This window comes from Trichomonas vaginalis, chromosome II, assembly GCF_026262505.1.
Source record: "Trichomonas vaginalis G3 chromosome II, whole genome shotgun sequence".
NCBI lineage: Eukaryota > Parabasalia > Trichomonadida > Trichomonadidae > Trichomonas > Trichomonas vaginalis.
The window spans coordinates 16,206,971-16,221,848 of NC_067204.1; the positions used below are offsets into that span (position 1 = coordinate 16,206,971).

Genomic DNA, 14,878 nt, shown 5'->3' on the forward strand with positions numbered 1-14,878 from the left:
AGATTTGACACAATAGTTGAATTTGTTAGATATATTAACGGCAATGCATTAGTTGAAGTTGACAATAAATTAATAGAAATTCCGATTTATTTTATTACTCCATTATATTTAAATAATATTTAATTTTTTTATTTCGTAAGAAATGAGTGACAACGAAGCATCCAAGAGTCCTGATTCAATTAAGATTCAGAGTCCAGACGATGAATATAAAAAGAAACTAAACAGAATTAAATCAAAAATATGCTATTACAAAAAGAAGCCGCAATGCGGTGGGGCTGAAAACGATAAAGAGAGGAAAGAAATAATCGAAAAATTAGAAACTTACCGTTCAATCCTTAAACTGAGTGAAGCAAAAATAAAAGAATTTAATAGAATAAATAAATTGATTGGAAGAGATGAATTTAATAAAGATGAATTTTTAACTCAATCCAAATTTTAATTTTTATTCCTCTTCGACAACGTCTTTCGAGACGCCGAACCCTTCTGGGTTCTTCTTTCCATCATTACTGCATAACCGCATCTTCTCGGTTTTCGTGGTTTGTTGTTTTTAATTTTTTCTTGCATCATTTTTATCATTTCCCCCCTTGTTATGATTCGTGGTAAATTTTGAGCTTGTGGGGTATCCATTTATATAAAAATAAAATTTTGTTATCAGTTATTTTATCGTTAATGGTTTTTAGGTTATTCAATAATTAATTATTTATTTTTGAATAACTGGGAAATAAATTTACGTCAAATATGCAATTTATAAAATCTTATGTCGACAGGCTACGTAGCACAGTGGTCTAAGGTAGTGTTATGGAGGGGTCAGAGTCTGTGGTTCGAACCGCGACAGCGCCGTATTTTCTTATTTTCTTTGTTTGTCTTGTTTGTCGTGAATAAAAAGTGTCATAAAAGTGCTCTATCTTCCACGGGAATAAATAAAAAATTTACTTTATTTCTTCTTTATTTCTTTGTTCCCGTGGAAGAAGGGTTTTGCTGTTTTTTCTCAGCCGAAATCAATGATTTTTTCATTTTTGGAATCCTTAGCGAATGAGGAATCTTTTCTCTCGTGGAAGCTTTGACCAAAAATATAATTTAGGTGAAGAGGTGAGATCTCACCCGTTTTTTCACCTGTTTTTTCACCCCAGTTATTTTATAAGCGTTTTACATGAATTGTACGATGTATATTTGAAATCCTAAACAATTTCGTAGCTTCAATTTCTTCTTTTAGTACATCGAATGTTTTAATCATGCCGAAAGTCTCTTTATATTTCTTCTTGACGTCAGACAGAAGGAAATCTTCTGCTGTTGGATAGTTTTTGTTCAGAAATTCTAACATGTCCATTTTATCTTCTGCTGGCTTTTCTGCTTCTTTCTTTAAGTCTGCATAGTCGTTTCGCATTCTTTCTATCTCTTTGACTGAGTAGTTATATTTTCTTATTGCTGCTTTACATTTTGAACATTGCGGCATCGTTTTTGCGTTATACATTGAAATAAAACCAGCTAGAACAACTAAGGCTTCAATGGTTTTCTTTAACTCAAAAGCTGCTGGTTTTATCTGTTCATTCCATACTTTACCTCTTCTATCTTTATCTCTTATCTGCCATACACATTTTGCAACTAATGAAACAAAGTTATCGTATGTCTTAAATTCTTCGGATTTGTAAAGGTCAGAAATATTTTTATAAACCATGTCGCAATCTTTGTCCATAACTTTATGGTTGCATTGAAAACCAAGGAATTCATAATTTACTTTACGTATGAATTTCTTAATTTCTACTGAGTCAGTTGCTTTGACTTCAATTTCGTCGAATTCAGGAATAGTTAGTTTTTGCTGCTGAATTTCAGGTAGTTTAGGCAAATGGTCGATGAGGTCCTCCATTTCATAAAGATACTGTTCATTTGTTTCATCTTTCGCACTACAGTCTAAATTACTTGTTAAAAGTTCTTGCTTTATCTTCTGGATTTCTGTTTCAAAAGTATATGAAGAAGGAATAAAGCTTTTCATCTCTACCAACATTGACGTAGGATTCATGACTAACGAGTTTGGTGCTGTAGTTGTGGACAGAGTCCCGCCGTTCGTGGCTTGAATTGTTGTTGTGCCGATTGTTGAAATCATATCTTTTATACAAAATAAAAAAATAAAACTAAAGCTAGTTTTATTTTTTCTATCTTAAGGAAATTCATGAAAATTCACGAGAAAGCTAAAGCAATCTGCGCCGCTAAGCGGCGAGGGTGAAAAACAGGTGAAAAAACGGGTGAGATTTCACCTCTTCACCTAAATTATATTTTTGGAATTTTGTGAAAACTCAACGGTTTGGCGCATGCCATATGCCATTTTACTCAGAATTTTGTGCTGAATTCAGCAAAAATAAATGGTTCATTTACTCACAATATTTTTGTACAAAACAACCCCAAACTTTTAACTTCTTTTCTGCAGTTTCTAATGCTATCTTAGCGAGTTCATATTCTCTAAATTCTCTCTTTAAATCTTCTTGTTCCCATTGGTCTAGTTCGTATGGAGAATCTCTATAACCATAACATATCTCACGTTCATGTTCTAATTGTTTTTCGCACATTTTTCTAACTTCTTCTTCAAACAAATGTTTAGCATTTTCTACTGTATCTTCGAGTTCTTCTTCATCTAACTTCTCATGAACTTTCTTGTCTATGGAGTCCATAATATCTTTGACATAAAATGCATACTTTACAGAGCACCATTCAGCAACAAAATGAATGAGGTCAGGATGTATGTAAATACCTTTGAATTCATTTATAACACCCCTAGTAAGCTCATAAAATGCTTGTTTTGAGGTCGAGCCACTTTTGGCTTGACCGTATTCGTTCATCCAAAACTCAAGAATTTCCTGCATTTTAGTACTATTGAGAAATCTGTTTAAATGGTTTAACCTTCCCGCTTCTCTTGCCATCTTTGTTGCATTAATGTAACCATTCTTGTCTCTACGTAAGACTTCAATACCATTATAAGTGCCTTTTGTGAATGTTTCGCCATTAGATTTGTTCGTGAATGTTTTTGCTTCGACCGACATTTCTGTTCTTACATACAAAATAAAAAAAAATAAAAATAATTTTAAAACTAACTTTATTTTTGGACTGCATCATATTTCCGGGACTGTTGTCAAAATGTCATGTTGTCTCATTTTTTCAGAGAAGTTAATTAACCGAGTGACACATGGTGACGTAGTGACACCTTCAGTTATTCAAAAATAATTAATTATTGAATAACCTAAAAACCATTAACGATAAAATATATTTCTGCAGTTCATCCATTACTTCATTACCTAATTAATTACAGACATAAAATATATTTAGTTCATTCGGTAAGCCTTGACCCAAAGGGTCTAGGCTCAAGCGCGTTCATTGAACTCTATACCATGCGAATACAGTCATAAATGGTGGCATATAATCTTCACCCGAGCCTGTTGGATTTGTTGTGAAAGTATGGACATGATTTCCCCCCGGTTCAGTTTGTCGAAAAGTCTTTTTTGTTGAATCGTTATAAGATGGAGATAAAACGTCATAACCAGCTTCATACTCTGAGTTGTATAATGGGTGGTCTCTTAATGGGTGTCTATGGTCACCAGAAAAGTTTGTAGTTCCCGTATGAGTGTGCGGTGGAAGGTTTGCTTCTTTAATTTTCTTCGAACCTCCTGTTTGCTTTGAAGAGTTAGCACAGTATAAGAATTTATCTACAATCTGTTCCCAAGTACCAAAACCTAAAACTGTTTCTGGATTTGTTGAGTTCATTGATGTATATATTGAACCAATGGGGTAAATCATCTCAAGAATTGTATTTAATCTATTATGAATATTGAATTTATTATATAATATTGAATTTGGGTGAGTATTTAAAACTGGTCTTGTTATCAATATTAACATATTATTTTTGAAAATTGCTTTTCTAACATCTTGAAATTTTGTGATTTCAGACCAGTTTCTTCCATCACTACTGATATTTACTAAATCACCACATCCTAAAGCAATGAAATACCCATCAATATAAAATAAATTAGTAAATCTATAATTTCGAGTAAGTTTTGGGGTGAATGTATAAACCAATTCCCAACTTGGTGTTTTCTCTGGATCCTGTGAAAAATCTTGTGATAAATAAATATGTCTGTTATAACTTACAGGATATGAATAGACCATATCACCTGAAACGAGAACATAAACATTTGATCCATAACATAAAGCTTCAATGTCTCCATCAGCTTGAAAAATTTGTTCAAATTGACCTTGTGGTATTGAAGATGATCTATAAATTTTATCATTTTGTAGGATAAAATACATGTTGTTAATGTAATACCACTTACTTGTATAATCAATTTCCAAATCTGATGACATCATACTAAACATATAATAATTTATCCCATCCTCACTAATGAAAATTTGATTGACTTCATAAATTAGTACCCATTTATTATTAACGCATCTAATAGGATTATTTGGATATTTAAATTTAGCATCTTGATTTAAATTACATTTGAACCATTGGATACAATCGAATGAATAACAAGGGCAAAAATCATCTCCAACCGTTATCATTCCCATAAATTTACCGTTATTATATTCAACATATAAAATTCTTGGATTAATGATTGGCTTTCGTGTATCAGGATTCAAAACAGATGGAGTAAATGATTCATAGTTTTTAAAATCATTTGTTTTAAAATAATAAAGCACCCCAGCTGTATAAAATAAATACATGGTCACTCCATCGAAACATATACATTCAAAAGAATCTATATCAAAGGTTTTATCTGATGATTTCATAAAATTTAAAAATGGTGGAGTAAAATAGACCTCTGATTGTTTTATTTCTTCATTAACAAATGATATATCAGCTTTCTTTGCTAACTCAGTATTAATGAATGAAATAACTTTTTCCTTATCTGCTTTCTTCTCTAACTCATCCTTAACATAAGTTTTATCTGCTTTAAGGTCTAAACATCCTGAAACCCATCCTGTATCAGCTTTAACTTTAAAAGTCTCCGATGTCCATTCCTTATCCGCCTTCTTCTCTAACTCATCGTTAACATAAGTTTTATCTGCTTTAAGGTCTAAACATCCTGAAACCCATCCTGTATCAGCTTTAACTTTAAAAGTCTCCGATGTCCATTCATGATACCATTCAACTTTTTCTTTAATTTCATTATCTTTTTCATCAACATAAACCAAATTTGCTTTCTTATTTAACTCACTATCCACATATTCCTTATCTACTTTCTTCATTATGTCATTTAGGAAACCTTCTATGAATTCCTCATTTAAATTAAATCTTCCAATCTTCAAAACTTTAGGAAATGCATTTAATGCGTAATATCTCTGTTCTTCTGGTGGAATTGATGTTATATCATCCGTTATTCCTTTAATTTTTGAATTCATAAATAAAATTTCTTTTATATTTGATATCACTGCACCACCTTTGCAAACGAATTCGAAATGGTCATTTTTCAATACTATCTCCAAATCTCCATATTTCAACCTTTGCGTTTGTTCTGCCGTCTTTGAATTATATGCATATATGGCGTATGTAATGGTCTGAAGGACCTGGGCGCTTTGCGCCTTAAGTTGTTGTGGTTGCTGTTGTTTAATCATTTATTATGATTTAAAAATAAATATTTAATCCGTTATCTCATCAGCTATTTTCTCTATTTGAAATTGCCATAATATTTCATTCATAAATTCTAAATCACAATCAAATAGGTCAGTTATTCTAAATTTAATATTTGATAAATCTTTTGAATGAAGAATAAATGAATTCCCGGATAATTGAAACGGATATGATAAAGAAAATGTGTTTAAGTTGATGGATAAAATGTTTTGTATTGATGGGTAAGAGTTAGGGTCTAATGTTTGATGTGAAAATCTCATTGGGGTATTAACTTTATCACATTTGATTAAAATGAAATTGGAACCAGTGTCAGAATACAAAACATCCCCAACATCTTTTTCAAAATTTAATATCCCCAACAATGAACGAAGATGAGGAGTACAAAATTTAATTTTCAGCGGAAATTTAATAAGGTTATTTATTTCATCAAGTTCAAAAAGTTTATCGGGTTTTGATTTAAAATTTTCTTCATACCATACGATAAATGATTCATTTAAATAACTTAAAATCGTGTTAATATCCCATTTCGCTATCACATTATTTATATACATATCATACGTTTTTTCAAGGTCATCTTTAATAAATGATATATAATCTGAAGGGTCTAAAAGAATGGGATTAAATTTACCACTCACAGAAACGAGAGTAACATTATAAATTCCGCTAACTGTTAAATTTAATTCACAGTTATTATTCGAAATAATATTGATAATTGACATTTTTTATTACAATTAAAAATATGGTAAAGCGTTATTTTCCAGTGATAAATAAAACTAGAATAAGATTACCTCAAGAATTCATAAATTCAACGAATAAGAAATTCATTCATGTTATAAATTTTAGTGTTTTCAGAAAATATGAGTCAGTGTCATATTCATCAACAGGTTATATTTCACTTCATTCAAATTTAGTTCAATCAAACCCATATAATGACCATTTCATAAGATTTTCAGATGGTATTAAAAATGTAATTGATAGATTAAAATATGAACAGATTGACAATATCGAATTTTTGGAATTTTGGTTTAAATATCCCGATGGAAAAAAGATTGAAGTTAAAGATAAAGCTGATACTATAACAAAAACAATTACAATGACCGATCCGGATAGTGGGGAACAAAAAGAAATAAAACAAACGATAGAAACTGGTGAAAGGTCAATTATTATTGATTATGATTCAAAGGATTATTATTCGATAATGTTAATGCTTGAATATTAAATAGCCTTAACAAAGAATTTTTCAAGTGATATTTTATATTCATCAACTATTTTATTATAAATATCATTATATGTTAAATGAAGTTCAGTTGTTGTTCCGTTCTTTGATATCTTAATTGTGCTAATATCCTTTATAGGATTTATTTTTGCAACTGTTCTGCAGCATGAAACCTCATCATCTATGAAAAATTGAATCTTAACGTCTGAATCTTGAACATCACAAAGAATGGCGATAATGTGAATTAATGATTCATAAGGTAAAATAATTAAACCGGATTGGTCAATTAAATTTATTATTGAATCATAATTATTAATTATTATATCACGGTAAATTTTCATTAATTCAGAATTAATGTCTATTTTATATGGGTTCTCGATGTTTGATGAAAGAGGGGGGTATGTTGGATAAGTGGGAATTTCAACAGGTTCTTTACCGGGTTCAGATAAAATGATTGGGTCTCCATTCTCATGGTTTTCTTCATTCTCCTCATTCTTCGGTAAGTCACGAGTTAATAAATTTGGTTGAGTTGCTGACCTTGTTAATTCGGGGCTAACATTAACTTTAACATTTTGAATAATTCGTGATTTATCATCATTTACGTTATAACCAACCGTAATCTCTGCTTTTGCGTTAGTGTTCTTTTGACTAGTGAAACGTCTTCTCATTTATATTCGAATAAAAAAATATATTTAAACTTTTATTTTGCTGGAACTTTTGAATCTATTATTCCCTGTATTTGTTCATGAAGTTGATTTTTAGCTGTTTCATCGTAATTAATAGACCGAATATATTCATTAATTGCATTCTTATAATCATCTGATTTCTCAAATTTTCTTTTATCTGATTCCTTAACTAAATCATAAGTTAAACCTCGTTGCTGATATAATGGTTTCTTAATTAAATCTTTGAATGCTTGAGATAAAGCACCCGATGCAATTCTTGCTACTATAATTGGTTGGAATTGCTGTTTAAGTTCATCTTTAACATTTGCGAAAACTGGATCGAATAAAGCAACTTTAAAGAATTTCTTAGCTGAAATTTCAGGTCTAATATTTGCATATTGACCATCAAACTGGTTAGAATATCGTGGTAATCCATCCGGTCCCTCTTCAATAGCATTTAATTCTTCATTGAAATAAGAATATGGATTATGACGGTATGAATTAATTGGACCATTTTCACCTTCTCCAATGTATTGTTTAACAGCTTTTCCATTTTCATCAAATTGCATAGGATAACGTTCATTATATGCTTTACGTTTAGGATAATCAGATATAGTTAATTTATAACCATTTATGACTTTAATATTACCTTGACCATCAGTAACGAAAACTTCATTTATACCATCGGGTTTTCCATTTGGACCCGTAATGTCTGCTTCGTGTGCTTCCCAATTTGGACCATGACGTTTGGCATATGCTTGAGCTTCTGGTAATGTTAAAACGTTTCTCATTTGTTTAACATCTTTTTGAAGACCAGCAACAATATGAACTAATTCTTTCATTCCATCAGGAACTTTCATAGTTCTATTATATGCACCCTTTTTGTTTGTCCCTTGTTTTAATGGAACCTGTAGAAGATTTGCTATTTCTGTCATGTTTAATTATAAATAAAAAATAAAAATTAATTATAAAAAGTTAATCAAATTTAACACTTCCTTTATTTAAATCAACTATTATTTTTCCATGTTCACCTAATTGCTGATATTGTGTGTAAAGTTCATTAATGCTCATTGGTAAATTCACTTGATAAAGCATAACGTTCAACTGTTGACGACTAAACCCACTGAAAATGAAAAGTGTTGATAGATTTGATTTAATGTTTGTGCTTAATGCTTTGAAGTATTGAACAGCCATGAAGAATGAACACTGAATGTGTCGACATTGAGTTAATAACTGATTAAAATATGATTTCTCATTTGTTATTAGTTTTGATTTCACTGCATCATCTAGAAAAATGAGTGAATGCAAAAATTCTCTATCAAAATTTGAAATAGAAAGTGTTTCAAATAATTCATCCCGTTGTTTATCAATAATTTTATCCTCTAATCCTTGCTTCTTGATTGTATTATATAATTCTTTATACATTAAAAAGTTTTTTAAATAATCTTCTGCTTCTTCTTGTGATAAATAAATAATTGGAATTTTGATTAAATGCTTTAAAGATTCAAATGTATCATCTGAAGGTGAACCTGAACGGTTGATATAAATTAACACATGTGAATGGGGGAAGTGTTAGCAATAATGATAATTTGTTTTAATATCGTTAATGTTTTACCTTTATTTTGTTTACCAATTGCTGCAGTGATTGAATTTAATTAAATAACATTCAGAATATGAATTTTCATTAATTTTTCCTTAGATAGAGCATTTCTATTATCACTCAATGCTTCATTAATCATATCATCTATGTATGTATTATATACTCCTGCTAATTCTTCATAAGGGGTGGATGAATTTAAATCCATTTAATCAAAAATAAATTTATAATTTTAAACATTTCTATTCATCAATATTTCATCATATGAACTTCTATACTGTGGTGGTGTACCTGTTGGATGATATTTCAAACCTTCATCCGGTGTCCATGTCCAATATGTAGTCCTAGTAAACCAAACCTGAGGAGGATTTGTCACCTTTGAACAGTAAGTGTCATTTTCACCCTGAATGATTGGATAAGCTTTCACTTGTACTGTAACTTGTGAGTTGAAAGTTTCTAATCCATCAAAGAATATACCCGCTCCATCACGTTGAACTGGAATAGTGCATAAGAATGAAGTTTGGTCTTTCCATGTTCTAGCTAATGGCGCGCCATCATCATCATTCAGTGGTCTAGTTAATGAGTCCTCGTATTCTTCCGTGCATTCATTCACTCCATCTAAATCAGAAGCTTGAAGCATACGTGTAAAGAATATGTCACCCACTGTGGTCATCGCTTGATCGGGGAAGTTTCTGGAATCTATAGTGACCTGAAGACCTCGAAGCATTGGATTTTCTAAAACTGTTCTTTGCATTGCATTCTTCGGAAATGTTAACACAACATCTGTAACATTATGAAGAGCGTATGAGAAATCTGAGCTAATACCTTCAGGAGTGATGCAACCTCCATTTAGTGAACGAACGTCAATATGTTGAGCTGGAATCATGAATGGATCTTCCTTACTAAATAAACGTGGTATTGCTTTAACTGATTCTTCAATTAAACCGTATCCTGGTGTAATGCATTTATCCTCTAAAACTTCCATCTTTGTGCATGAAATAATAACGTTATCAACTGTTGCGTCAGCAGATGTAGCGGCTAAGCTTGTAATTAATTTGGCAGGAAGTCCGATTTGTTGGAATTTGCGATCATATTTATAAACATGATTCATAATCTTTTCATAATTTTCATCAGTTATCTTTTCATAAACGTAATTTTGTAAATCAGCAACTCTTAACGGGTCAACCTGACAAAATACTAAAGTATCCCTGAAAACATAATATTTAAGAATGATATCACCAAATGATTTAGGATAATCATCGAACGCCTGAAATGCTAACAAATCATTTACCGGAATAATCATATCAAAAGTGACATCAACTTCTTCATTTGCTTTCTTGAAAACTTCTGAAGGGTCAATATATTTACCACATACTGAGTTATCATATTTTTGAACATTATATATAACGAATGAACAAACTTTTTAACTTTCCTTTCTGATTTTGGTTTATATGTTGCAAATGCAAAAGATTCACGGGCGCAATCCATCTGAAGATAACCGGCATCACCTCTTTCGGTTTCTACTTCTAATTGTTTAAAGCTTTGATTTGATGATTTGTAACCAACGAATAAACGCATACATTTAAAAGCGGCATCACATGTGAAAGCTTTATTTGAAACTAGAGTTGCTTTAACTTTGCGTTTAATATATGTGTCACCTAATTGGTTCACATCATGAGCCGGATTTGTAATTCTTAAATGAGTTTGTTTATCATCAAAATATGGAGCATCAGAGTCATAGCATGAACTTTCAAGTTCTCTATAATATCTTCTACCGTCATTCTTTGCGAATATTTCATTTATCTTTTCGAATGAATGAAACACATTTCCATTAATCGGTTTGGTGTTTGGCACTAAATAGTTAGTCGTCATTTATTAATAAATAAAAAATCAAAATTAAAAGATGAAAATGAATTTTTAATTTTAATGAAATAATCAACTATGGCTGCAGGTATATTTAAGAAACTGTGGGATAGAGTAAAAAGAGAGGGCGAGTAAAGTTTGGGAAACATTGAAAAGGGAGCAAATTGGATATTTAAGAATAAAGAAGCAATTAGTGACGTTGCTGAATCAATAACACCAAAAGCTGCCCCAATAAGAGAAGTTTTAAATAAAGGAGAAAAAGTTTATCAAAGACTACAACCGATACTAAGATAAAAATAATTTAAATAATTTATTTTCCACTATCTACCCCTATTTTATTAAGTATTCCTTCAGCTATTCCACCAACTGCGTTACCTGCTTGTGCTCCCATCCGGATTACCTGCTTTAGTACCTAATACTCCACCTATGATAGTTCCTGCCGTTTTCGCTACTGGTGCCAAAAAGTTTGCAACGGGTTTAATAATCTTTTTATAAACCCAACCCGCAGCTTTCTTAATTCCTATCCCATAATTTTTTAAAGAATCCTGCCGCCATTTCTGATTTAATATTAATTAAAAAAATATATTTCATCACTTATATTCTAATTTTTATTTAATGATAAATGAAACCGATTTTAAAAATAAATGAAACAGAGGAGGAAGAAATAAATGAAAGTGAAAATGTTCAACAAAAAATAAACGTTGTTAAACCAATTACTGAAATAAAAATTTTTTCATCTGTTGAAGAATTTAATGACTATTATGCTAATAATAAAAAATTATTTGAAGAATTGACAACATGTAAATTGAATAAAATGTTTAAAGTTGACGGATTCAAAATTTCAAAAATAAAAGGGTGGTTAGTTTGAAATCTATTCCTCAATCAAGAATCACCTCATTAATGAAAATTGATGATTTAACAAAAAGAATAGAAGAGATTGAAGAAAGAATGAATCAAATAATTGATTTCATAAATTCAAATAATCATTAGTTTCTTAAAGTTCTATGTTGAACTCATCAAATTCTTCTTCATCATTACCATTACCATTACCTTTAGCAAGTTTATTTACTCTTTCAACTTTATCTTTTGATAGTCTTTCGTTTAATTTTTTTCTGAAGTTTTTCGTTACCAAGTTCTAAAATTTTACACGGATTGATATTTAAACCCGTTAAATTCTTTTTCCTCAGTTTTAATCATTAATCTACAAAGAACTTTAGTGAGGTGGTTTTGTTTTAAACCATTTATCCTTAATATTTGTTATAAATTCAATATCTGGAATTAATTCCCAAATTTTTGAATTTTCGATTAATTTACCATCAAATGCAAAAGCAATAGGTTTAATATTAAACTTACCTTTTATAAAATAAACTTTGTATGTAATCATCAAAATAAACGTCTACTTGTTTAACCTGGGTGAGAATTGGTGAAAGTTTATCCATTAATTTATTCACAGTCACGAATTTTGATTCACTCATTTCTTACGAATTAAAAAAATAAATTATTCAAAAATGTAAGACATGAATTTTTAAAGTTTATTTTTTATTCATGAAAATAATTATTTCTAATTTCTTTACTCTCTCGTATATACTAGATTTAAAGAATTCAGAACATTTCCCATAATCTCCTAAATGTTTTCTTATCCCTAACGTGTGCCAGTTATTATATGAAACTGAATAAACTTTATCTTTATCTTTACACCTTTCATCACTTCCAATATATTTATATCTCAGTTTTGATTTAGCATTTTCATATTCATTAGCGTTTAATAATTCACAGTCTTCCTTTTTAAATTGATGTTTAAGATATTCAGGATTTAATACTCTACGTTTATATGCTCCTAACTTAGTTCTAAAGGTTTTTCTACAAAATTTAGGAATTCCATCCTCTTTAATGTCATCAATGATTTCCATTTCATTATTTTCAATTTCTTCTTCTCGTTTATGAGGTCTTTGATTATGACTCCATTGATTCCATGAAATTAAATATTCTTTATCATTATATTTATACCTCATTATCTTATTTTGGTTTTCATATTCATTTAATAATTCACAATCTTCATTTTTAAATTGAAGTTTAACCCATTCAGGATTTAAACAATGTTTAATTAATCGCGGAATATCTGACATCATCTATATATAGCTTCTTTTATAAAAGATAAAAAAATAAATTATTTTAAAATTAATGTTAATTTTTTAATGATTTATAAATAAATATATTTTAATGCATCGTCTATATATAGATGTAACAAAAAAAGTCACTAAACCCGTCCACATATACTACTCACAATATCTTTCGGTAAAAGCATTCATTAATTGAAAAAAGAATCCTCTTTAATGTATATTAAACAAATAAAATATCAATGACAATAAATAGTCATGGAATACAAAAAATAATCCAAAATCATTTTAAATGATGATTTTTGACACGTAAAGTATGTCAAACTATGAAATTCGCGCCAATTTTTGTAAAGTCATTTATGACTAGCGCGCCAACGAAAACGTTCATTGTAGATCTTATTAAAAAAGGGGATAGATCAGTCAGTAGTATAGTTTCCGATGCAATCATTCCATCTTCGCTGTCAATTGAAGAGATTTCAAATTTGTTATTTACTATCCCAGAGATAAGAGAACAATTAGGCGATCCATTAGCGAAGGTTCGTGCTTACTTGCTTTGTATCCTTCTGATCTTCGAAATTTCCGAAACAAACGGTATAACAGAAGACCTTAATGAACAAGACTTTTCCCAAGTACTTTTATACTCACGACTCTCGCTACCAATATGCGCTTCCATCAGTGACGTTAAAGTTACAGAGTTCTTTGATGAAATTAAGAATTTTCTTGAAAATAAGTATGAACCAACATTTATCAAACTCCAAAAGGCTCTTGGGCTTATAGATAGTCCAGAAAATATTGTAACCGAACAGAAAGAACCCACCAAAAGAAAACATTACGCTGATCCATTAAAAACAGATCCTAAAAAGACTGAAAAGCAAGATTCTTCTAAATTCGACTACGGAGCATTCAAACACGCTGTTTCTTACAGACCAGGAGCTTCTTTGAATAATATGGTAAAGATACGTGTTAAAAAGAACCATGGAAGCTCCGATAATAAGGTACGTGCAAAATTGTAACTCAAAGACATCATGAGTTAACAGCATTTATCGTGTTTTTTAAATTGTTTAATAGATTTTCATAAAACGTGTATTTGTATTATAAAATGATAACAGAATATGTCTAATTAGTCAGTTTTTAGATACTCATCGAAAAAAAATTCAATATTTTTCATATTGAATTTTGTAGGTAAAAAAATTTAGACAACTTTTAGATTTATGAGTGAGTCTAGCAGTTATAATTTTTAATATTTAAAAATCTAAAAATCAAGGTACATTTACGGCATCCGATTTATTTTGGAGCATAAGCACGCTGGAGCTTAGCAAATGTAACCTTAAGGTGGCGCATTTCGCCAGAGCCCTGAGCACGCTTGCGGTGGGCCTTCTTTTCCCAGTCATAATGGCGCATTGTAGCGTCTGGATAGCCACACTTAGCGCATTTGCTCTTCTGAATGTGGAAGCAGCGGTTGCCACAGCGGCGGCAGATTGTGTGTGTCTTGTTATGTCTTGGACCGAATGATGGTGTACCAGCACCCATTGTAAAAAAGGAAGACCAATTCAAAACCGTTGTAAACCTTTCAATTCTCATCATATATCAAAACACTGAATCTAGCTAATTTGTTTATGATATCTAACAGTAGAATATACATTACATTAAATCACAAGTGAAATTAATCGTCTATTTCATGATTTGAAAAAAATCACGATTTCAATTTTGCTATGAATCTAATCTTGAGGTGTATACTAATCTTAGTTAATATGTACTTTATATTATATGCTAATGACCCTTTTGTAAAAGCATTTCCAAATT

The 14,878-nt window shown here is 30.4% G+C and overlaps 7 protein-coding genes and 1 pseudogene across 8 annotated transcripts, besides 1 other annotated feature; 1 reads left to right on the top strand and 7 right to left on the bottom strand.

The window, feature by feature from the left end:
- Window positions 1-9,174: part of a mobile genetic element that runs on past the window's edge.
- TVAGG3_0554260 (organellar and viral DNA polymerase type B) lies at window positions 1,136-2,101 on the bottom strand (the record flags this gene model as incomplete). The annotated part of the gene is made up of 1 exon (XM_001308496.1): window positions 1,136-2,101. One exon carries the CDS (start codon window positions 2,099-2,101, stop codon window positions 1,136-1,138), a length of 966 nt encoding a protein of 321 aa, XP_001308497.1.
- On the bottom strand, window positions 2,367-3,032 carry TVAGG3_0554270 (uncharacterized protein; the record flags this gene model as incomplete). The annotated part of the gene is made up of 1 exon (XM_051238263.1): window positions 2,367-3,032. The coding sequence occupies one exon, from the start codon at window positions 3,030-3,032 to the stop codon at window positions 2,367-2,369; it is 666 nt and encodes a 221-aa protein (XP_051096087.1).
- TVAGG3_0554280 (keratin-associated protein family) lies at window positions 3,361-5,601 on the bottom strand (the record flags this gene model as incomplete). Its single annotated transcript, XM_001308495.1, has 1 exon — window positions 3,361-5,601. One exon carries the CDS (start codon window positions 5,599-5,601, stop codon window positions 3,361-3,363), a length of 2,241 nt encoding a protein of 746 aa, XP_001308496.1.
- Window positions 6,833-7,501, bottom strand: TVAGG3_0554290 (uncharacterized protein; the record flags this gene model as incomplete). Its single annotated transcript, XM_051238264.1, has 1 exon — window positions 6,833-7,501. The coding sequence occupies one exon, from the start codon at window positions 7,499-7,501 to the stop codon at window positions 6,833-6,835; it is 669 nt and encodes a 222-aa protein (XP_051096088.1).
- Window positions 7,534-8,433, bottom strand: TVAGG3_0554300 (uncharacterized protein; the record flags this gene model as incomplete). The annotated part of the gene is made up of 1 exon (XM_051238265.1): window positions 7,534-8,433. One exon carries the CDS (start codon window positions 8,431-8,433, stop codon window positions 7,534-7,536), a length of 900 nt encoding a protein of 299 aa, XP_051096089.1.
- Window positions 9,175-9,327: 153 nt separating the features above from the next.
- Window positions 9,328-10,967, bottom strand: TVAGG3_0554310 (annotated as a pseudogene). Its single transcript has one exon. A coding segment is annotated over exon 1 (1,640 nt).
- Window positions 10,968-13,434: 2,467 nt separating this feature from the next.
- On the top strand, window positions 13,435-14,088 carry TVAGG3_0554320 (uncharacterized protein; the record flags this gene model as incomplete). The annotated part of the gene is made up of 1 exon (XM_001308491.1): window positions 13,435-14,088. The coding sequence occupies one exon, from the start codon at window positions 13,435-13,437 to the stop codon at window positions 14,086-14,088; it is 654 nt and encodes a 217-aa protein (XP_001308492.1).
- Window positions 14,089-14,280: 192 nt separating this feature from the next.
- On the bottom strand, window positions 14,281-14,608 carry TVAGG3_0554330 (rRNA binding; the record flags this gene model as incomplete). Its single annotated transcript, XM_001308490.2, has 1 exon — window positions 14,360-14,605. One exon carries the CDS (start codon window positions 14,603-14,605, stop codon window positions 14,360-14,362), a length of 246 nt encoding a protein of 81 aa, XP_001308491.1.
- Between the last annotated feature and the right edge of the window lie 270 nt (window positions 14,609-14,878).